Source organism: Nerophis ophidion, linkage group LG02, assembly GCF_033978795.1.
Source record: "Nerophis ophidion isolate RoL-2023_Sa linkage group LG02, RoL_Noph_v1.0, whole genome shotgun sequence".
NCBI classification, from domain to species: domain Eukaryota; kingdom Metazoa; phylum Chordata; class Actinopteri; order Syngnathiformes; family Syngnathidae; genus Nerophis; species Nerophis ophidion.
This window is the reverse complement of record NC_084612.1, coordinates 38,631,793-38,656,894: the sequence shown is the minus strand read 5'-3', so window position 1 is coordinate 38,656,894 and position 25,102 is coordinate 38,631,793. Positions and strand designations below refer to the sequence as shown.

Sequence of the window (25,102 nt, the reverse complement as noted above, 5' to 3'; positions counted from 1 at the left end):
GCTTCATCCTATCTTGCCGATTGTATTGTACCATATGTCCCGGCAAGAAATCTTCGTTCAAAAGACTCTAGCTTATTAGTGATTCCTAAAGCCCAAAAAAAAAGTCTGCGGGCTATAGAGCGGTTTCCGTTCGGGCTCCAGTACTCTGGAATGCCCTCCCGGTAACAGTTCGAGATGCTACCTCAGTAGAAGGATTTATATCTCACCTTAAAACTCATTTGTATACTCTAGCCTTTAAATAGATCTCCTTTTTAGACTAGTTGATCTGCCGCTTCTTTTCTTTTTCTCCTCTCTCCCCCCCTCCCTTGTGGAGGGGGTCCAGGCCAATGACCATGGATGAAGTACTGGCTGTCCAGAGTCGGGACCCAGGATGGACCGCTCGTCGGGACCCAGGATGGACCACTCGCCTGTGTATCGGTTGAGGTCATCTCTACGATGCTGATCCGACTGCGCTTGAGATGGTTTCCTGTGGACGGGACTCTCGCTGCTGTCTTTGATCCGCTTTGAACTGAACTCTCGCGGCTGTGTTGGGGCCACTAAGGATTGAACTGTCACAGTATCATGTTAGACCCGCTCGACATCCATTGCTTTCGGTCCCCTGGGGGGGGGGGGGGGGGGGGGGGGGGGGGGGGCTTGCCCACATTTGAGGTCCTCTCCAAGGTTCTCATAGTCATCATTGTCACTGGCGTCCCACTGGGTGTGAGTTTTACTTGCCCTTCTGTGGGTTCTTCCGAGGATGTCGTAGTCGTAGTGGTTTGTACAGTCCTTTGAGACATTTGTGATTTAGGGCTATATAAATAAACATTGATTGATTGATTGATTGATTGAAGAGCAGGCAATCCTGGCCAATAGAGCGTTATGAAAACCTATTTGTTTCATAATCCCTAATTTACTGTGAAGTACGCTTGATTTCATATGTTGTGTTAAATTTTTCCTCCAATCACTCAACTCCTAACTTTACTCTTCTAATATATGTGAAAGCTTTTCCTTTTTCCTCTCATGGCTTACGGGTCAGAAGTGCTATCCTTTCAGCAGATATATTTTCACAAGTGAAACTATGCGCTTCATCACGTTTGCCTTCACTTGGTCATTTGCCCATTTATTACAACTTCATATGCTCCATCTGCCCCTGCTGGGGGCAAAAAGGGGTCTTTAGTGGAGCTCTCATTGCATTCTAAAAGCATTAACTGATGCTAGAAACTGATGGATGGTAATAGTCTATGTCAATGTAACGCCACTGAGAGTGGGCTGCTTCTGGGTCACAGGAAAAGATGAGATGTAAGCGAAATGTCACAAGAATCCCTGAGCGAGCGAGGTAGGTGGGAAGTAAGTTGATGAAAGTGCTCTAAACTTTTCATCTTAGTGAAATGATGAGAGTTTGTGGAACATGTTGCTCTAAATCAGAATAATGAACCAATTAAAAGCTGGAAGGTAGGCTGTAGATATCAATGAGGTATTGTGAGCAGAAGGAGAATTGGTAAATGGGGGAGGACAGAGCCATGGAGGGGGGAGTAAGGGCACCGGCATCTCTAAGTCAGCCTCTGGGGGATTCCCTCTCGGATAAGTGGTCCGATCTCATTGGGAATGTGACTTAACGCTCAGGAAATGGTCATGTTTAATTTAACTAGCAGATGGTAGGGGCTCTGAAGGTGTGTGTGTGTGTGTGTGTGTGTGTGTGTGTGTGTGTGTGTGTGTGTGTGTGTGTGTGTGTGTGTGTGTGTGTGTGGGTGTGTGTGTGTGTGTGTGTGTGTGTGTGTGAGCTTTGAGGGAGACAAAGACACTGGTGAAGCAACAAGGCTGTCACGACATTTCTCACAGCTCCCCCACAACTCTTGACATGACAGACGTCTCATGTGTTCATGTAAACAGAAACGACAACAACAGAAAAGAACAATGAAAACATTATATCGCGTAATCATCTTGCTTGTGCATTCATGTCATCTTAAGCAAACGGGGTATATGGACGACAAAACGGGGCACATATGCAGGAGCAATGTGTATTTATTTCACGGTGACTGTCATGGTCTATTTGACTATGTTTACACTGCAGTCCAATGAAGACCCATCCATCCATCCATCCATATTCTACCGCTTATTTCCTTCGGGGTCCTGGGGGGCACTGCAGCCTATCTCAGCTACAATCGGGCGGAAGGAGGTGTACACCCTGGATAAGTCGCCAACTCATCGCAGGGCCAACACAGATAGACAACAATCACACTCACTATTCCGATTTTTTTCTAAATCTGAGTTTTTTCAGCTGACTGTTTGATTTAAAATGTGATCTTTATCAGATTCTAGTATAAAAACACGCACAGGCCCTAATGTGGCCTCGACCTCACTTGTATGCGCAGTTCAATAAAGTAAAATGAGCATGTTTTTTTTTTTACATAGAAAAACATAAAATAAATAAATCAATAAAAGTAATATAATGAATGAATATAATGTATAAATATATACAAACAATATATATATATATATATTTGGGAAGGTTCTAATATTTGGGGCAGTATAGCTCCGTTGGTAGAATGGCCGTGCCAGCAACTTGAGGGTTCCAGGTTTGATCCCCGCTTCTGCCATTCTAGTCACGGCCGTCGTGTCCTTGGGCAAGACACTTTACCCACCTGCTCCCAGTGCCACCCACACTGGTTAAAAAATGTAACGTAGATATTGGGTTTCACTATGTAAAGCGCTTTGAGTCACCAGAGAAAAGCCCTATATAAATATAATTCACTTCACTTCTTTTCATGGCTGTTAAATATAGAGCGGACATGGGCATCAGTGTGGATCTAGTAGATCTATGTTAGCTTTATTTTTTAACTCACCTACGTAAAAACCTCTGCAATGTACATAACTTGTAAGCAAATATGCCATGTCATTTCTCGTCCTTTCACAATCGCTGTTTCTTCTAAATCAAAGTATATAAACATGTATATCTTAATATATTACATACAGTCTATTATTTGCGCACTATTGACTAGTGATGTACAAATTTTGTACCAAAAAATTTGGCCTCCGAAAAAATACTTTGCTCACCGAAACCGGATGTTATGATAATGTATCCACTTCTACTGGCACGGTGCGTCTTTTCCAACACAAATTACGCAATTAGGTCGCATTTCCGTTCAGATCGCAGTCATATTTGAAAAGAACAGATTCAAATTAGATTTGGACGACCTGCCGGTGTGGCCTGAATCTGATGCACATAGAGTTTTTAAACTGGCAAAAAATATCTGATCCGTGTCACTTGAGGGCAATAAAATCAGATTTGGTGTGCAGTGTAAACGGGGCCTTAAATTGTTGGACCAGCCTATCGAGCACTGGTACTGGTACTATTCTTTAGAGAGCTACGCTGGTATAAAGTTTGGAGTACAAGAAATTAATAAGAAACTGAATTAAATAGTTAAAATTCAACCCAAGTTTTGCCAGCGTCAATCATATGTAAACCTGGGCTGATAACACATTTTGCTGGACGTTATATTGTCACACAAATTATTGACAAAAAATAATATTATAGTAAAAATTATTTTCAAATCAACTTAAACACCAATGTAATTAAAATGTATAATAAGATAATAATAATAACATACTATATATATATATATATATATATATATATATATATATATATATATATATATATATATATATATATATATATATATATATAAAACCCTTTGAGATGCAATAATCTTTTATTTTTCATTACTATTTTTTACCATTGTAATTGGGAGGTCGAGAACTTTAAATCAAATTATCCGAAAGTTAAGTAAACACAAATTGACTTCAAATCTCTGTTGGCCAAAAAAATTTCACTTATATTGAACTGATATAAGCACAAATATTGAACATCTGGAAGTGCAGTTTTGCTCCAGGTAGAAAAACTGAGTTTTTTTTTTTGTTTTTTTTGCGATCATTTTTCAACACATTTGACATACTTGCTTTTTTGTCCGTGTTGATCAGCTTATCTTGCTCATTGATTTTAAAATGAAATTTCCCACACCTGGAATATGTGTGTAAGCTAGAGGTCCAGCCTTTGCCCACCAAGACAAAGATTGTGGACGGATGACATGAGGATTGAATCAATTCATTTAAATTCCATCCATCCATCCATCCATTTTCTACCGCTTATTCCCTTTCGGGGTCGCGGGGGGCGCTGGCGCCTATCTCAGCTACAATCGGGCGGAAGGCGGGGTACACCCTGGACAAGTCGCCACCTCATCGCAGGATCAAATAAATACGCTCAGGTTCTGAAAGCGATGCACAGAGTGAAACCTTTTGTGTCCTGATTGGAAGCGTTAGGCGAAGAAAACAAACACACATGGACATGGCAATTAATCAATGCCCACATTTTCATCAAGTTTATTTTCATTTATCATTAGATTTAGTTTTCTGTTGATTATTTTGGTATGTTTACACCTTTCCAACGTGGCCTAAAAGTACATTAAACTTCATAACCAAAAGTGTCAGCATGGAGCAACACAACTTGGTTATTTGCTTGCCTGTTCAGACAATGTTGTTTACATTCTTGTTTTAAATGGGCTTCACAAACATAATTGTATTGTACCTGTCCTGCCCTGTTATGCAAAACACAACTGATTACTGTAGTGTATCCTAGCCTTTAGCTGGTTAAAATGCCAATGTGTTTACAATGGTCCATGTTCCTCTACAAGAAAGAAGCGTTCTAGTGTTATTATATTTAATTTGCTGCAAATGTCATAATACATCATGATTGTTATGGACTTTTGTGTTGTCTTTACTGAGTTTCGTTTTTCTTCATATCTTCTTATTTTTGTTGCACTTCCTGTTTAGGGTTAATTTTTGAAAGTATTTGCCGCTGCTTCTGGTTGCTGTTCTCTCCCGTCTCTGATTGCAAAAAAGGAGAGTTAATTTTTGTCTGATCCTGATGTGCCATTTTGTGTTTTGACTTATCTTTCCAAGTTTTTTTCTCAGCCGTGATCAACGCTGATGCGATCTGTTTTTGTACCTATTCAAGGACATTTTACTTGCACGTCGCCTGCCAGCATGCGCCGGTGTAACAGCAAAACATTTCTGGATTTGGATCTCAAACCGTTAGTTAAATAACCCTAGTGTACAGAATGGGTCAAAAGTTTGAACCAGCTGTCTCATGTTTTAAGTAGTAAGGTGTATCCATACTTCTGACTGTGACTCTAAAATTTTACATAATGTCACTTCAATGGTAACAATAGCATTGATATTAAATATAGACAATAAATCAATCCCAGTAGTAAGGTTCATATATTTGCAAAATAGGAACACCTTACAAGAAAATATGGTGGTGTAATAAGAGTGCACTTTAAGCACTAACTGTGGTCCTCCATTGTTGTTTTGGTTGTATTTGATTGTCCACAATGCAACTATAACTTCAAAATTTTTCAATGATTGTTAATTTTGAGTTGATTCAGATCCAAACAGATTGTATGTTTCAATTAAAAATAAAGTTGTGTAAACAGCCCACGAAGTGGACGAGAAAACAACATCCTCCACAGTACACGGCCCAAATCCTGCTTCACCACTTTACTCATAATATTTGTGCTTCAGAACTTACACTATGGCTTAAACTTCAGACTTTTTATGTATGCCTGATAATATCCTGGGCACCACAGTGGAAGAGGAGTTAGTGCATCTGCCTCACAATACGAAGGTCCTGAGTAGTTCTCTGTTCAATCCCGGGCTCGGGACATTTTTGTGTGGAGTTTGCATGTTCTCCCCGGGACTGCGTGGGTTCCCTCCGGGTTCTCCGGCTACCTCGCACCTCCAAAGACATGCACCTGGGGATAAGTTGATTGGCAACACCAAATTGGCCCTAGTGTGTGAATGTTGTCTGTCTATCTGCGTTGGCCCTGTGATGAAGTGGCGACTTGTCGAGGGTGTACACCGCCTTCCGCCCGAATGCAGCAGAGATAGGCTCCAGTGACTCCCCGCAACCCCAAAAGGGACAAGCGGTAGAAAATGGATGGATGATAATATCATTACTGCTACTAGTGGTAGAAAAGTGTATTACAACTAAGTAGTGCTCATACAGCTTAGGCACAGAGGGGCGCCTGCGGCCCAACTATGGGCCCTATAAATAAGAACCATTGGACTAATGCATGAGAAATAGGTGCCATGTTGCAACTTTTGCTTACCATCAAACTTAATCTGTCATTGATTTTTTTCAAAAAAGGCCCAAGATTAATTGTTTTAAAAATTGTTGATCAATGTGCCTTGTCTGTTTCCAAAAAGACAATAAAGGAATGGGACACTGACTTGAAAGCTGTTGAAAAGTATTAAAACTGTAGCAAGTAAGCCACTTCTTTCTGAGTGCATTTATTCAGCATATCTGAATGCTGCTCTTAACAAAGGGATAAGTGTACAACATTTCAGTTCAGTTCAGTTTCAGTTCATTTCGAACATGTATACGATACAATGCAATGCATCACATATTTCCACTTGTTTCATTACAGCATGTCCGTAAAGGAGTAGGGGTATTAAATCAGACCCCTTTTCATATCTTAGCAGTTTTATCCCATTTCCATGTTCTCTTATTTGTAAGAAAACAGTGAATATTTAACTAATACATACATAATAAACACATTCATATACCATAAGTAAGTAAACAAATATTAAATACATAAATAGTCATCATCTCCTTTTTTTCTAAATTCAAGATGCTCATCAAAAATGTTCTGATTTATACTTTGTGAACACTTGTACTTTAAATCGTTTCTTAAACTGAATCATATTGCTGCTTTGTTTGATTTCTTTGCTGAATCCATTCCACAATTTAATTCCACAAACTGCTATGCTAAAGGTCTTAATTAAGTGTTGTATGAGCATATAAATGTTTCAAATTAGATTTTCCTATAAAGTTATATTTCTCCTCTTTTGTTGAGAAGAATTGTTGAACATTCATGTGTAGCAGGTAATAGTTTGCTCTGTACATAATTTTAGCTATTTGCAAATGCACCAAGTCGTTGAATTTTTTAATATTTGTGATTCAATAAATAAAGTTTGTATGTTCTCTATATCCAACATTATGTATTATTCTAATGGTAATTTTAATTCTTTTTTGTAACACCGTTAGTTAATTAAGCGCAAATTTATAGTTGTTTCCCCATATTTCTGTACAATAACTCAGATATGGGAATATTTTTGGTGTGGAACATATTTTGTTTCATTCGTTATTGACGTGTTCCTCGCTACTTTATGTTGTACATTTTCTACATTAGGCTTCCAGTTCATGTTATCATCTATTATTGCAACCAAAAATTTGATTTATTTTACCCTTTCAAACTCTACTCCGTATATTTGTAATTGTGTTTGACTTTCCGTTCTACTGTAACCAAATCACATTATGTTAGTTTTACTGAGATTTAAATATGGTCTGTTTTTGTCAAACCATATTTTTGATTTGTGCATTTATTCTGTTTATATTTGTATTTGTATTATTTGTATCTCAGCCCTGCGATGAGGTGGCGACTTGTCCAGGGTGTACCCTGCCTTCCGCCCGATTGTAGCTGAGATAGGCGCCAGCGCCCCCCGCGACCCCGAAAGGGAATAAGCGGTAGAAAATGGATGGATGGATGGATATTTGTATCTCCTGAAAAAAACACAGCTGTGTCATCTGCAAATAATACTAACTTTAAGTCCATTGTAACTTAACAAATGTTGTTTTTATAAAGATTGAACAGTTTTGGTCCCACTATTGATCTCTGAGGTACGCCACAAGTTGTTGGTTAAGTAGATTCTTACCCAGTTCAAGACTAACGCTCTGACGCCATACCATTCCAATTTGTTCATTAGGATATAAAGATTGATTGTGTCAAATGCTTTTGTTAAGTCCATAAACACTGCAGCAGCACATTTTTGGCTATCTATTGCATTTGTAATCTCTTTCGTTATTTCGTTATTTTGCCTGTGACTGTTTTATTTTTATTTATGAATTTTTCCAATCTGTTCAACTGGTTTTCAATAATTTTAGAAAATTGTGGAAGTAGGGAAACAGGTCTGTAGTCGTAATCTTGTGTTCAACTCCAGTCTTATACATTTTTACGTCTTTTGCTATTTTAATTTTATCCGGGAATTTGGCTGTTTGAAATCATAGGTTGCTGATGTATGTTAAAGGTTCTGAAATCTCATCAATAACCTTTTTTTATCATTTCCATATCAATTTTGTTACAATCAAAATATTTTCAAATGTTAGTTATTTCCTTTGAAATGTGACTATGTACGGAGCAAGTGGTTAAATACACACCCCTGTAAGAGAAAACTAAGTACAAAAGTCAAATAAAAGTGTTGTGTTCGTGTTGCATGTGTCTTTTGTGTTTGTGATGTGTGTGTGTCTGTTTTTCTTGCCTCAGGTAGTCCCTGCGACAAAGGATGAGGTTGGCTTTCGTGTAAAGGGTGGAGCCCACCTCCCCAAGACGGCAGTCACAGCAGGCACATTTGAGACAGTCCTCATGCCAGTATTTGTCCAGGGCCTTGAGCAGGTAGCGGTCTTTAATCTTGCGATTGCAGCCAGCACACCCCTTCTGTTTCCCTTTGGGCTGGACGGAGAGCATCGGCACACCTGGAGTGATAAGGAGACAAACAGCCACGCGTGATTTACGGCCGCGGGAACCCGAGTGACTTTTCATGTTCTCTTTTTGATAAGCTGGCTGCTTCTGCAGGCGCCTAAGCATGGCCTCGCCTGCAGCCGCAGCACGCCGTGCCGCCCTGTTTCATATGCTGTAAAGAAAACACTCTTCCATGTAGATAAACACACAGGTCACATTGCTTGAGAACATGTCCTAGCACCAAAGTTACATGAAAAAGCAAAATGCATTATACATCCAATCTGGGATCTATTTTGCTTATCGTGGTACTTACAGCAGGCCGGGTAGTGCATTAGTTACCATTTCATCAAGCTCATTTCACTCAACTGTCCAGAGCTGTAAAAGCTCCTCTTGGGCTTTGTTTGGTATAGATTAACATTAACCTTTTAAAAAGCCTCTGACCGCAAAACACGCTGCTACCAGACCCCAGCGAGATATGTTATGGCCTAAGTGCCTTTTAGCATACACTCACACACTTCATACAGACACACAGACCACAAACACACACTCGCAGCACTGCAGCCTTAACACTCATCCGCGCTCATGTGTTTGCAATGAGCGGCTCCAAAGTTAGCAAACTCGCAAATTGCCCTGGTGTCACGCAGGTCCCCTTTAAGTGAGCCTTTTAGCCTCCTAAAGGACAAATAAAGTCCATTTAATAACTGCACTAAACACTAATAGTCTATGTGTGGTTGACATTTGTGTTCATACTAAAAGCCCCCCTCAGGCCACTGCTGGTACCGAGGCAGGGGCGCGCAGCTCCCCTCTGCAGCACTAACAGGTCTGCCACAGCTGAGAGCACCACACAACAGCTCTTAAGACACTCTCTCACACTGAGCTATTGATCCGTCTAAAAGAACACACAGTGGACGCCACTTGCCACTCTCTTTCACAACACATTCTCCACCCGCCTCCACAGGCCCCCCCCCCAAAAACCGGACACTCTGCATCCCAGAAGGGGGGCGCATTTGGTATGTGCGCGCATCCACCTATAAAGGTCGAGACATGTCACATCAAGTTCTGTGTGAAATGTCACCGTTTTTATGCTTCACAGATAAGTGTAGGACACCATGTGTCTGGTGTCGGACTATTATGGAGCTGCTCTGTTTGAACGTGGACATTACAGAATCGCAATGGTCGACTCATCTTTGCTTTGTTTAACGCTGTCCTTTGGACAACAGTTTCGGCAGCACGTTGCTCTTGTCCGTGGCGTTCCTAAACACAGACAGGACTGTGTTCACACGAAGAGGAGAACGGAAGATTAGGGATGTGCCGATCGATTGGCCACCAATCAGTATCAAACGATTTTCGTAAAAAAGTACGCAATCGCCATTGCTGATTAATGCTTTTAATACCAACCAGAAACGGCGATCCCCTCTGGCTGACACTGTGTTTTTATAGTCACTCGGCTGACATGCGGCTAGCAGCTAATTACTCCATTGTTGTGTCTCAATTCAGGCGGCTGCATCCTTCGCAGTGCGCATTTGCGTAGTGCGGATGTCATCGCGGTGCACGGAGGCTGCGTCGATTCAAAAAAGTTCCAGGTGTCCTTCGAATTCGGCCGACAAATGTGTCCTTTTCTCCCACTAGCAGAAAGGTTGCAACCGTGTAAATTTTGCGTCCTGTTATATCGCGAAATTTTTTGTGCGTTCAACTCTGAAAATTATTTTCAACACAGAGACGCCATGCGGGGCAAAAAGAGCCACCTTAAAATGTAAGTATAGTTGTATTTATTCATTGAAATCAGCTAAAAGCAGACACGTCAAGTGATACACATTTGTGTCAAAATACGAGACCTCGACTATCGTAATGTTGAGCGACCTCCGTGCTGTGACCCTTTCTTTACCCCGAGGGAGAGACATATATCCGGCCATTGCAGACAGCTTTCTGCTTTGTGCAACAACTTTTTTCAACATCCATCCATCCATTTTCTACCGCTTGTCCCTTTTGGGGTTGCGGGGGGTGCTATAGCCTATCTCAGCTGCATTCGGGCAGAAGGCGGGGTACACTCTGGACATGTCGCCACTTCATCACAGCTTTTTAACATTTGAATGTAAAGCCTGACATTGTTATTTGTTGACGAACCCCAAGATGCAGAAATGGAGGCAGGCATGGAGTGAGAAAACATGATTTAATAAAGATACTAAGACAAAATCAAACAAAAGGGTACTAACACAAAGCGCGCACGAGGCGGATAACAAACTAAGGGTCTTTAGCATAGAAGCTAGCAAGAAACAAAAAAGGGCCTAGCGTGGAAGCTAGCGGGTAGCAAACAGGAAAACAGAAGTCGTTACTTGTAGAGTGAAAACAAAACAGAAACAGGGAACAAAAGACAGTAACTTACAAACAAACGAATGTAGCTTACCGCTACGCTGCAATACAACGACACGATAGCAACGACAATGATTCTATCTATTCAATGACTTCTATCTGTGATCTTGTGTTTAACATTCTTGTTTTTTTTCCATGGCGTAGTGGGTAGAGCGGCCGTGCCAGAAACCTGAGGGTTGCAGGTTCGCTTCCCACCTATTGACATCCAAACCACTGCCGTTGTGTCCTTGGGCAGGACACTTCACCCTTGCCCCCGGTGCCGCTCACACTGGTGAATGAATGATGAATGAATGATAGGTGGTGGTCGGAGGGGCCGTAGGCGCAAACTGGCAACCACGCTTCCGTGGGTCTACCCCAGGGCAGCTGTGGCTACAGATGTAGCTTACCACCACCAGGTGTGAATGAATGATGGGTTCCCACTTCTTTGTGAGCGCTTTGAGTATCTAGTAACAGGAAAGCGCAATATAAATCTAATCCATAATTATTATTATTATTAGAGTAATCAAGGAGAACTTGGACAACAGCAGAGCACAAAGAAATTACACAATCACGTTTATACCAGTTTGAATGATCATTTAAAAACTAAGTATTTTCAAAACCTATATAAATTAGTAAACTCATGTTCTGAAACTGTAGTTGTGATTCATTTCCTCTGCCTTCATTGCAAATAATTATATGATAACAGTAATATAATACTATTCCAATATTTACTTTTATTTGCTTTAATGCAAGCAATGTGACACAATTAGAAAAAGACATCAATTGTGAATCGAATATTAATAAAGTAACTGCTAAATAAGATATTGTGTGGTGTACCTGTAGGTATAGACTGTGACGACTCTTTCTGGGACATCTTCTGGATTGTATGCATGTTTTTAAAGGTACATGTCCCACTACAACAAGTATAGATATTAGGGATGTCCGATAATGGTGTTTTTTGCCAGTATCCCGATATTGTCCAACTTTTAATCACCAATTCTGATATAAACCGATACTGATATATACAGTCGTGGAATTTACACATTATTATGCCTAATTTTGTTGTGATGCCCCGCTGGATGCATTAAACAATGTAACAAGGTTTTCCAAAATAAATAAACTCAAGTTATGGAAAAAAATGCCAACATGACACTGCTATATTTATTATTGAAGTCACAAAGTACATTAATTTTTTTAACATGCCTCAAAACAGCAGCATGAAGAGGTTGAGGTGGGTGGGGTAGCGAGGCGGTATATATTGTCGCGTTCCGGAAGACTTAATGCTGCAAGAGGTTCTGGGTATTTGTTCTGTTGTGTTTATGTTGTGTTACGGTGCAGATGTTCTCCCGAAATGTGTTTGTCATTCTTGTTTGGTGTGGGTTCACAGTGTGGCGTATATTTGTAACAGTGTTAGAGTTGTTTATACGGCCCCCCTCAGTGTGACCTGTGTATGAAAAGCTGTAGAGATTATGTGATTGGGCCGGCACGCAAAGGCAGTGCCTTTAAGGTTTATTGGCGCTCTGTACTTCTCCCTACGTTCATGTCCCACTCCGTACAACGGCGTTTTAAAAAGTCATAATTTTTAGTTTTTGAAACCGATACCGATAATTTCGGATATCATATTTGAAAGCATTTATCGGCCGATAATATAGGCAGTCCGATATTATCGGACAGCGCTAATAGATATGAATCCATCATTAACTACTAATTACGAATAACAGCTTCAGAACGTTTGTCAACACGTGACACATCTCAATGACAACCATCTCCCATGATCAGGGAAATCGGACGCCGGCGGTGCTGGGAGCTCTTAGCCACTTCCTCTGGAATAAGGTAAAGGACCAAGAGAACAGCAAAAACTATTCGATATTCTTCTCTTAAATTTGTCATTAGCAGCAGATACGTGACGTAAATGTAAGGGCGGGGACCACTGACGTAACCAGGAAGTGTCCTGTAGGCTAGACCGTCCCAATTAATATCACTCCAGCCTCTGCTTGAGGACTCTCACCAGGACCCACACTTTGTCGACTCCATGGGCTGGGTCCTTGGAATGATGCAGCCCCCGAATTGAGACACAGTTTATGTGTCTCTATACTGTGTCACTAATAATCACTTCCATTATTTCAAATAAACTGGATTTTTAATATTATTATCAGTAATGGACGGGGCTATGTTACACACTGAGCTAGCTTAGCGGTTATTAATAATTTATTTCACTTTGCTATAATTCCTGTCCAGTGGTCTTATTATTCTTTTTACTTCCTGTTCGCCAACATTTGCCACCACTCTTCTAATCTGAGCGCTTGCTCCCTCACCTGTCTTTAATGGCCAATCAGGACACACCTGTCCCTGGTTGCTAATCAGGATGCCTCTTAAGCCAGCCCCGTCCTACTGACGAGGTTTTGTTTTTGTTTGTAGGCATTGTTTTGTTGTGTACCTCAACCTGCTGCATAGCATTCCCGATGCTATGCACTCTTTTTGTTGTTTTCCTTAATAGAATGTGTTTTTTTTTACCTCCACTCCGCCTACAGTCTCTGCATCCTGGGTCCAGAAAAACACAGACATTAACTAGCTTTACACAACACAAAAAATAAGTGCTTGGTAAACTTTAACAAGTCAAGATGGAAGGGTGCTATAGCAAAAAATAAGCAGCTATTAAAAATAAATTCACAAATAGATTAATTATAGCCTAGAGAGAGGATAATACAAAAACAGGTATTGGTGCGTCCGAATTGTCACAGTAACAAGAGAGCGGATCGATACCAAGGGTAGTATCATTATATTATCGATATTAGAGTGATTATGACGATATTTTTTTCTCTAAATATTTTCACTTTTGTTTTGTGAATGTTTACAAGCTCAGGGAATAATTCCCTGGAAACATGAGGGCTTTGAGGGTAAAAACAAAGGATTTAAATGAGTAGTAAATTGTTGTTTAGGCTTTGGTTTAGTAGTGATTGTGTACCATTGACTTTGTTATGCTCAAACAATTGTGTGCAATAATAGAAAATAAGGAACCAGTTTAAATATCCATCCATCCATTTCCTACCGCTTGTCCCATTCGGATTCGCGGGGGGTGCTGGAACCTGTCTTAGCTTCATTTGGGCGGAAGGCGGGGTACACCCTGGACAAGTCGCCGATACTGTTGAACTGTCAATAGCACACACCAAAAATACATTCAACACTTTACAGTTAATAGATGTGATCGGTATCAATATTGGCTGATCTCACCCTGGATTGTGGAGTACCCCAATATTAATTTCTTGAGCCCATCCTGTTTGTCTTTTATATCATCCCAATCGGTACAATATTCAAAAGGCATGGCATCAACTATGCTTTAGACTGCAAAATAGATTTACCAATCTCTAACAATGGCGGTACCCCCCTGACACTCCGATTTAAATGCCTAAATGACATCAAGGGGCTGGTTTGCTCAGTTGCTCAGAATTTTTCAAAGCTTGAAGGGGGGAAAACTGAAGACAACAGTGACCCTCTGCTGGATTTGGACTTTTTGAGAAACTCTGTAAGTCCCACAGCTACCAGCCTCGGCGTCATGATAAACAACCATTTTAAGTTCATAATTTTAAGTTAAACAGATCAACGACATTTTTCAGTCAAGTTTTTTTGGCTTTTATCAAAGATCAAATCTGTTATTTATTTAAACAATTTGAACAGGTCATGTGGACTTATCTAATCACATCAGGACTGCTGTAGTGCTATTTACACTGGAATAACAACTGATTACTGCAGCGGCCCATACGCACCACAACTGAGCAACAGATATATCTGTTTTGGCGGCCCTCTAGAGGGTGCTCGTGGCCCAACATAGGGCCCCGGCCCCATGGTTAGGAAACACTGATCTAGAAAAGGCTCCAGCATACCGATAACCCTAATAAGGACAAACAGGACAGAAAATGGATGGATCTGTATTAGAGGTGGAATAGATAGAATAATGTTATTATTCTCAAAGCTTAATATGTCGGTATGTGCTCTGGTGGTTTGGAGATGTCTTATTTCTATATTATATGTGAAAAGTAAAAGTTAATTGGTCTAGTTCTGCAGTTGGAATCATCAATTAGAGTCCGGCCTTCCTTCCATCACACCCTGCCCGAAACGAACCCCTTGAAGTTTCTACATTAGGATCAGAAAAACTTGCTATAAATACCAATGTTTGGTGTAAATGAACTAAAAAAGCTTCACATTCAAGCCACAGTGGGTAAGGGCAGAGTCTTCTACCTGCATTTCATGGCTTGTTAGGGTAGCTCTCTGCAGGTATGCCAACTGTTCGCTCCTGACAGGCTTCCACAGAACTACAGAGCAGTCATAATGAGGAGAGAGAAAATGACTGTGTGTGTGTGTGTGTGTGTGTGTGTGTGTGTGCGTGTGTGTGTGTGTGTTTGTGCGTGCGTGCGTGCGTGTGTGTGTGTGTGTGTGCGTGTGTGTGTGTGTGCGTGTGTGTGTGTGTGTGTGTTTGTGCATGCGTGCGTGCGTGTGTGTGTGTGTGTGCCTCAGAGTTTTTTGAAAAAGAAAACATTTGTCCCTCGAGGATCACAAAACTCTTTAATTTGCCTTTCATGACACCTAATTAGGAATTTCATTCAAAATCTTTGCTTTAAATAAGGTATCTAATTACACAAAAAGGTCGTTCTTCCACCTCTGGAGAACTACTCCTAATTGGTCGAGACCACCGCACTCTCCTAAACATATCACGTGTGCTGTTTTACATCCTGCTTGAAAAGACCAACCCTTCCAAAGATTAACCTATCTTGGAATGACTGCAGGCTGCCTCCTTGTTAAAGCCCTGCTCAGCTCATCAAAGGAAAACACTAACTCTGACTTTAGTTTCTGCACCCAGTTGCTCGTTCATTTTGTATTTCACCTGCCACATTTCTGTACATCAATTAAGCCAACATGAACTTCTAAGAATTTTGTAAGAAATCCTACAAAACGTTAAACGGCAACTGCTTTTTTGGGGAGGATTTTGCCCATTGTTAACAATAATTATGAAAGACATGGCGACGGATCAATTTTTTAATGCATTCAAAAAATAAATGGACATAAATAAAACACGGAGTCAATGGGAGCTCCACTATTCCACCCATAAAACCTATAATCCTTCAAAAAGTGCTAAAAATAATTAATTTACATTTCCTGACTTAAATATTAACCAAGTATTATTGATTGATTGATTGAATAGTGATGTTGTTATTAAAGGGGCTAACGCAGACAAACTATTTATAGCAGCGACATGATCACTTCTGTGTGTGCCTAAGTTTACATCATCGAGTGGTCAGCTGTTTCCTTGCTTCCCTGCTCCTTGGAGGTTTGTTGTAGATCATAAATCATGCATCTCACCTGAAAAGTAAATGGCTGGGGATACAATCTGACAAGTTGAGACACTTTGACAGCCATTTAAGACGTGGAACTGGCAAGAATTACACGAAAAGCGCTTGTGAACGATTCCAATAGAGTGCAGATCCTCTTTAAAGGCCTACTGAAATGAGATTTTCTTATTTAAACGGGGATAGCAGGTCCATTATATGTGTCATACTTGATCATTTCGCGATATTGCCATATTTTTGCTGAAAGGATTTAGTAGAGAACATCCACGATAAAGTTCGCAACTGGAGAAAAGCCCTGCCTCTACCGGAAGTAGCAGACGATGACGTCGCAAGTGTGATGGCTCCTCACATATTCACATTGATTTTAATGGGAACCTCCAACAAAAAGTGCTATTCGGACCGAGAAAACGACAATTTCCCCATTAATTTGAGCAAGGATGAAAGATTCGTGTTTGAGGATATTGTTAGCGACAGACAAGAAAAAAACAAAAAAAAGTTAAATGTTTTTAGACACATTTAGTAGGATAATTCTGGGAAATCCCTTATCTTTCTATTGTGTTGCTAGTGTTTTAGTGAGTTAAATAGTACCTGATAGTCGGAGGTGTACGTCCACGGGTGTCTTGACGCGCAGTGTCTCAGGGGAGTCGACGGCAGCTATGGGCGGGGCAAGCTCAGCTTTTCTCCGGTAAGAAGCGACTTTTTAACCACAATTTTCTCACCGAAACCTGCTGGTTGACATTCCGTCGTGTTTCATGTTCGCTTGACCATAGTAAATTTTCACCTCCAGGAATTTTAAACAAGGAATCACCGTGTGTTTGTGTGGCTAAAGGTTAAAGCTTCCCAACTCCATCTTGCTATTTTGACTTCTCCAATATTAATTGAACAAATTGCAAAAGACTCAGCAACACAGTTCTCCAAAATATTGCGTAATTATGCAGTTTAAGCAGACGACTTTTAGCTGTGTGTGTGTGTAGCGCTTATACTTCCTACAAACCCGTGACGTCTTGCGTACACGTCATCATTACACAACGATTTCAAGACGAAACTCCCGGGAAATGTAAAATTGCAATTTAGGAAACTAAAAAGGCCGTATTGGCATGTGTTGCAATGTTAATATTTCATCATTGATGTATAAACTATCAGACTGCGTGGTGGGTAGTAGTGGGTTTCAGTAGGCCTTTAAAGTCTTTTTTTTTTTTAAGTTTGCCACAAACAATTCTGTTTAGGGTCCATTTGTCCATGGTTTTGCTTTGACCATGAATAGGATGAGCTCAGTGTGTGAATGTTGACTTGCATCATCACTACACTAAAAAATAAAAACTACTCCGGGTTGCAAAATAAGTGGCCGCGTTAAATAAGTGGTCGCTTTAGATAAGGTTTATAATAATACAAACCCCGTTTCCATATGAGTTGGGAAATTGTGTTAGATGTAAATATAAACGGAATATAATGATTTGCAATTCCTTTTCAACCCATATTCAGTTGAATATGGTACAAAGACGATGTTCAAACTGATAAACTTTTTTTTTTTTGCAAATAATCTTGACTTTAGATTTTGATGCCAGCAACACGTGACAAAGAAGTTGGGGAAGGTGTCAATAAATACTGATAAAGTTGAGAAATTCTCATCAAACACTTATTTGGAACATCCCACAGGTGTGCAGGCTAATTGGGAACAGGTGGGTGCCATTATTGGGTATAAAAGCAGCTTTCATGAAATGCTAAGTAATTCACAAACACGGATGGGGCGAGGGTCACCAATTTGTAAGCAAATTCTCAGCGAGCTATTGCAAGGAATTTAGGGATTTTACCATCTACAGTCTGTAAAATCATCAAAAGGTTCAGAGAATCTGGAGAAATCACAGCACGTAAGCGATAATATTACGGACCGTTGATCCCTCAAAAACAGACATCAGTGTTTAAAGGATATCACCACATGGGCTCAGGAACACTTCATACATCCACTGTCAGTACCTACAGTTGGTTGCTACATCTGTAAGTGCAAGTTAAAACTCTGCTATGCAAAGCAAAACCAATTTATCAACAACACCAAGGAACGCCGCTGGCTTCGCTGGGCCCGAGCTCATTTAAGATGGAATGATGTAAAGTGGAAAAGTGTTCTGATGAGTCCACATTTCAAATTATATTTTGAAACAGTGGACGTGGTGTCCTCCGGAACAAAGAGGAAAATAACCTTCCGGATTGTTATTGGCGCAAAGTTCGAAAGCCAGCACCTGTGATGGTATGGGGGTATATTAGTGACCAAGGCATGGGTAACTTACACATCTGTGAAGGCACCATTAATGCTTAATGGTCCATACAGGTTTTTGAGCAACATATGTTGTCATCTAAGCAACGTTATCATGGACGCCGCTGCTTATTTCAGCAAGACAATGCCAAGCCATGTGTTACAACAGCGTGGTTTCGTAGTAAAAGAGTGCGGGTACTTTCCTGGCCCGCCTGCAGTACAGACCTGTCTCCCATCGAAAACGTGTGGCGCATTATAAAGCGTAAAATACGACAGCGGAGACCCTGGATTGTTGAACGACTAAAGCTCGACATAAAAAAAGAATAGGAAAAGAATTCCACTTTCAAAGCTTCAACAATTAGTTTCTTCAGTTCCCAACAATTTATTAAGTGTTGTTAAAAGAAAAGGTGATGTAACACAGTGGTGAACAGGCCCTTTCCCAACTACTTTGGCAGAGGTTGCAGCTATGAAATTCTAAGGTAAATATTATTTGCAAAAAAAAATTAAGTTTATGAGTTTGAACATCAAATATCTAGTCTTTGTAGTGCATTCAACTTAATGTAGGTTGAAAAGGATTTGCAAATCATTGTATTTCGTTTAGATTTACATCTAACACAATTTCCCAACTCATATGGAAACGGGATTTGTTTTTTTCCCTGCAGGGTAAAATTATTTGTGGCCGCTAACACAGGTTTGACAATAATAACTGCAAAGAAGAAAGTTCCATTGTTGTCCTCTTCCATTTGTAGAAACCAGACAAGTACAGGTAACAACTAAAAATAAATGACCTTTAGAAAAAAAAGCATCACTTTATAGTCTCAAACATACATTTTCCCATCCAAGTAGGGAGAGAGAGACAACTTATCCATCCTAAGAAGGAATTAAAATGCCATTAGTGGCGTGTGCAAAGGCCTGTCAACGCTCTCTTCTCCGATCCATCCACTTCCTTTAAGATTGTATCTTTTAACAATATGTACTGTAACTTTTTCTTTGCCCAAGCAGTCTGTCAGAGCATGTATTTTTCCATTACGGCGATAGCATCCGATTTTCTATGTTACCCTTTTTAGACTTTACAGCTATCACTGAATCACAGTACATTTTTTGATATATTAAAGGATTTAACGGAAAATACGCTTCATGGACGCACTCATGCAAAAGTCAGAAACTGCAGATGTAAAATGATCACACTGGCATGGCAGGAACTGCATTAACCTAGGGGTGCCCAAGGCATTTTTTTTTAAACTTCCAATCGGCAATGGACTTTGCCGATTCTTGCAGGAATTGTGTACAAATCAGCTAGCAAGTACACAACTTTGCCCATCATTTCAAAGCAATTGTCGTTACAGAAAATTAATTTTATAAAAATAAGTGATTAAAACACCTTTTTTTAAGTCACTTTTTGCATTATTTTTCTAGTATGTGTTAGAGTTCACACAACAGTGTATTGTCCAAAACGTAGTCTAAATGCTAGAATTAATGGTTTGGATGGGCTTTTAGTATGCCCTATGGCAACACACCATTTTGTGTCCTTACTTTAATGCCAATGAGCTGTCTGTGGCTCTATAAAGTGCTATTGCTCACATTATCCTTTCTAAACTTGTCCAACTTATAGATGCCACATATCACAAAGAATATTGTAACATTAAATGCCTCCTCTAATTCTAAAAAAACCTTGGCACTTCTTTAATAGTTCTGGACCAAAAAAGTGTCAAAAAATGTCAAAAAATTAAATTATTCCCAAAATAGAAATACTGCATTTCAGCACATTTTGGAACACCCACATTAAACTGAAAAATGTGGATGGGCCTGCATAAGCCTGCTGATATCACCTACATAGGACTGGAGGCAATTTCCTCAGGCATAGTATGTGTTAATTCATTCCGAATAACGATTTTTGAAGAAATTACCAAATATGGCTGTCAGGTGCATTCTTGCAGCTTGTAGCAATGCAACTAAGAAGGGATCTGTCAGCAGATTTTTCAAAATGATGGGAATATGAGGAAAGTATGGATCTTTCATACAAAATAAGACAGACCAAGCGAGATAGGTGTAATTTGTTGTGACAATTTGAATTATTTTGACTTCAAAGAAGCAGGAATTTAGTTGGACTTTGACTGGAAAAAATGTTGAAGATTCATGCCAAATGTAATCCTGAAAATTAGTAACACACTGGGAGGAGAAAGACTGAGACAGATCCTGCAGAAAAAGGGAGAAAAAAGAGCAGACCCGGAAAAGGAGAGAAAAAGAAGGTAAGCCGCCTGTGTGCTATTCTGCGTCCTCTTCTACTGAGTTTTTCCTCAAGTTGCTTGAGAAAAGGCTGAAAGAGCATGAGGAAACACAGGCCATGGCAGGGGTCCCCAAACTATATATATATATATATATATATATATATATATATATATATATATATATATATATATATATATATATCCATCCATCCATTTTCTACCGCTTGTTCCCTTTTTTGGGGTCGCGGGGGGCGCTGGCGCCTATCTCAGCTACAATCATGCGGAAGGCGGGGTACACCCTGGACAAGTCGCCACCTCATCGCAGGGCCAACACAGATAGACAGACAACATTCACACTCACATTCACACACTAGGGCCAATTTAGTGTTGCCAATCAACCTATCCCCAGGTGCATGTCTTTGGAAGCGGGAGGAAGCCGGACACTTTTCTTTTTTGTTAACCTTATCAGTTTTGAAGTAATCATGGACACAAGCGACAAAAACAAGCAATCAAGTGATCAAAATACAAACCCCGTTTCCATATGAGTTGGGAAATTGTGTAAGATGTAAATATAAACGGAATACAATGACTTGCAAATCCTTTTCAACCCATATTCAATTGAATGCACTACAAAGAAGAGATATTTGATGTTCAAACTCATAAACTTTATTTTATTTTGAAAATAATAATTAACTTAAAATTTCATGGCTGCAACACATGCTAAAGTAGTTGGGAAAGGGCATGTTCACCACTGTGTTACATCACCTTTTCTTTTAACAACACTCAATAAACGTTTGGGAACTGAGGAAACTAATTATTGAAGGTTTGAAAGTGGAATTCTTTCTCATTCTTGTTTTGTGTAGAGCTTCAATCGTTCAACAGTCCGGGGTCTCCGCTGTCGTATTTTACACTTCATAATGCACCACACATTTTCGATGGCAGACCTGTCTGGACTGCAGGCAAGCCAGGAAAGTACCCACACTCTTTTTTTACAAAGCCATGCTGTTGTAACACTTGTCTTGCTGAAATAAGCAGGGGCGTCCATGGTAACGTTGCTTAGATGACAACATATGTTGCTCCAAAACCTGTATGGACCATTCAGCATTAATGGTGCCTTCACAGATGTGTAAGTTACCCATGCCTTGGGCACTAATACACCCCCATACCATCACAGATGCTGGCTTTTGAACTATGCGCCTATAACAATCCGGATGGTTATTTTCCTCTTTGTTCTGGAGGACACTACGTCCTCTGTTTTCAAATGTAATTTGAAATGTGGACTCGTCAGACCACATAACACCTTTCCACTTTGCATCAGTCCATCTTAGGTAAACTCGGGCCCAGCCAAGCCGGCGGAGTTTCAGGGTATTGTTGATAAATGGGTTTGGCTTTGCATAGTAAAGTTTGAACTTGCACTTACAGATGTAGCGACCAACTGTAGTTACTGACAGTCGTTTTATGAAGTGTTCCTGAGCCCATGTGGTGATATCCTTTACACACTGATGTCTATTTTTGATGCAATACGGCCTGAATGATCAAAAGTCTGTAATATCATCGCTTACGTGCAGTGATTTCTCCAGATTCTCTAAACTTTTTGATGATTTTACGGACCGTAGATGGTAAAATCCCTTAATTCCTTGCAATAGCTCATGGCTTCACGGTGGCAAAGGGGTTAGTGCGTCTGCCTCACAATACGAAGTCCCTGCAGTCCTGGGTTCAAATCCAGGCTCGGGATCTTTCTGTGTGAAGTTTGCATGTTCTCCCCGTGAATGTGTGGGTTCCCTCCGGGTACTCCGGCTTCCTCCCACCTCCAAAGACATGCACCTGGGGATAGGTTGATTGGCAACACTAAATTGGCCCTAGTGTGTGTATGAGAGTGTGAATGTTGTCTGTCTATCTGTGTTGGCCCTGTGATGAGGTGGCGACTTGTCCAGGGTGTACCCTGCCTTCCGCCCGATTGTAGCTGAGATAGGCACCAGCGCCCCCCGCGACCCCGAAAGGGAATAAGCGGTAGAAAATGGATGGATGGAGCTCATGGAGAAATATTGCTCTGTGGGATGTTCCATATAAATGTTTGATGAGCCTTCCTCAACTTTATCAGTATTTATTGCCACCTTTCCCAACTTCTTTGTCATGTGTTGCTGGCATCAAATTCAAAAGTTAATGATTATTTGCAAAAAAAAAATGTGTATCAGTTTGAACATCAAATATATTGTCTTTGTAGCATATTCAACTGAATATGGGTTGAAAATGATTTGCAAATCATTGCATTCCGTTTATATTTACATCTAACACAATTTCCCAACTTATATGTAAACGGGGTTTGTACAAATTCTAAACGTTCCAGTTCTGTAGATGATGTCACACCAAGAGGGAGCGGCATATCGAGTCTAGCGATTTAAAAGGGGCGTACCAAGTACAGCTAGTTAGTGATTACTCAGAAACAAATTGATATTATGGAAAATGACGGACAGATTTATTTTCAGGAACAAACTATTCATGAAAACTTTTTTGTGAAATGTCGGTCATCTGGACAATATAACTCATTTAAGGAGTGAGAAAGGAGGACACAAACATTAGCAACACTAGCATAGCTATGTGAGCTACAGTGCTAAAATTACAGTCTCATTTCAACAGAAAAATCATGCTAGGTTAGCTTATTTACAAAATGATCAAATTAATAAAACCATCTGTAGTTTAATGACAGATAGTTGGGGGAGCTCAAAGCTGAATTTAAAGATGTGTAGTGAAGCCTTTTCTTCCATGAAGTGGTGGCTCATCTAGGTACTGGTGTTTACAGTTGGATCATATATATGAGGAAAGTGTTCCCTTCACGACGTCTTGAAAACCTTGAACTTGAAAACTGACTGAGCGGCTCTTTTAAGAGTGGAGCGAACAAGTGTTTGGTGGTAATAAAATGGCTTAAGGGACACATTTCACTGTCATTAATAGTACATTTTGCATGAAAGGGATTTTTGTTTTTTACTAATTGAAGTGCATTACTTTTGTTGTAGGATATTCTACTTATGAGACAAAGCAACATTAGATATGCCAAAATATGCAAATATGTAGCATCTTAATGATGACCAACCTGATAAGTAAATTGGCATGGTAATTGCTGAATAATTTTACTGTTAATTGGCTTTTTTTGCATGATGAACTAATTAATCATTTACGGCTCCCTCTCTTTTTGCACGCCTCATTGTGCGCGAAGCACAATTGAAAGGAAATGGATGCAGAGACTGACTATCCTCCTACACTTGATCGCAGTGGAACATCTGCTCTTTACGTCACTCAGCCCTAATGGCACGGGGGACAGTTGCCTCTGATTGTATGTTTTGTTAAAGGCCCTTTTTGATCAATTAAAAAGCCACAATGTGATGTGCCCTCTGTCAGTTCACAGGGAGTTAAAAGATCCTGATGAGAATCACGCAGCCTTCCTGACACATGGGGAGGGTGGTGGTCTTTCAAGGAGGAGGTGGAAGCCGGCCCCCGGGTGGGCTTTCTCCCAGGGGCCCCCGATAATTCCTCGCCGCAGCTGCAGCAAATATGAGCCACGCGCATGGAGATGCTGGGGGAAATTACATGCTATAGGTTACAAAGTGGGTGCATGCAGCCGAAACAAAGTGCATTTGTCATCATTATCTTGAACATCTCTCACCTCAACATACTCCTAAATAAGATGTCAACCACACCTTGATGGCCGACTACAGCTTGATATTACTCAACCATCACCCAGTTTGTTGTGGATGGCAAGAGATAATAAATAGTTAACACATTACAAAATCATAGTGCCAATTTAGAAGGAGCCAGGGCTATTTTTTCCAGTGTTTTGTCCTTGCAGTTGAAGATAAAATTCATCCATTGGCCCGGGTGTCTGTTATAGCAGCGTTAATAGGGCGCTCATGCAGATGTCTTGCTATTGTGTTCATGAATCAGCCCCTTTCATTCAGCTTCTGTCATTGCTGTAATTGAGCCCATGGACACGTTTCTCGACTGCCAAGACAAAAATACAAGACATCTGTTAATAATATGGGCTGCAAAACACATGGCAGTTGAAAGCGGCCTGATGAGTGCGTTTTGCAATGATAAGTCAAATAAAGCACACTGATTCACCGCATGATTCATGTTCCTGTTGGATGGAGTCAAAGAACAGAAACGCGTGAACACACGGAGGCAATCACGCACTATTAAATTAGGCAGTTTCTTACGGAGCCCAAGTCAATATTACATTTCATACTTAGCCTGTTTTTTTGTAACGCTACCCTGTGAGAGCCCTCTATGTTACTGTACGACGGGCTTCACTTCCAGATGGTGCTGCATGAATGCTGGGGTCTGTGAGGTGATTTCTGGGACTGTATGCATGCTATGATTACAACA

The 25,102-nt window shown here is 40.4% G+C and overlaps 1 protein-coding gene across 1 annotated transcript in view; it reads right to left on the bottom strand.

Annotated features, from left to right (window-relative positions):
* Positions 1 to 25,102, bottom strand: part of lmo1 (LIM domain only 1) — an 88,946-nt gene that overhangs the window by 43,925 nt on the left and 19,919 nt on the right. The window contains exon 2 of the mRNA XM_061883405.1: positions 8,356 to 8,569. Coding sequence (XP_061739389.1) covers positions 8,356 to 8,569 — 214 coding nt within the window. The remainder of the gene's footprint in view (positions 1 to 8,355; positions 8,570 to 25,102) is intronic.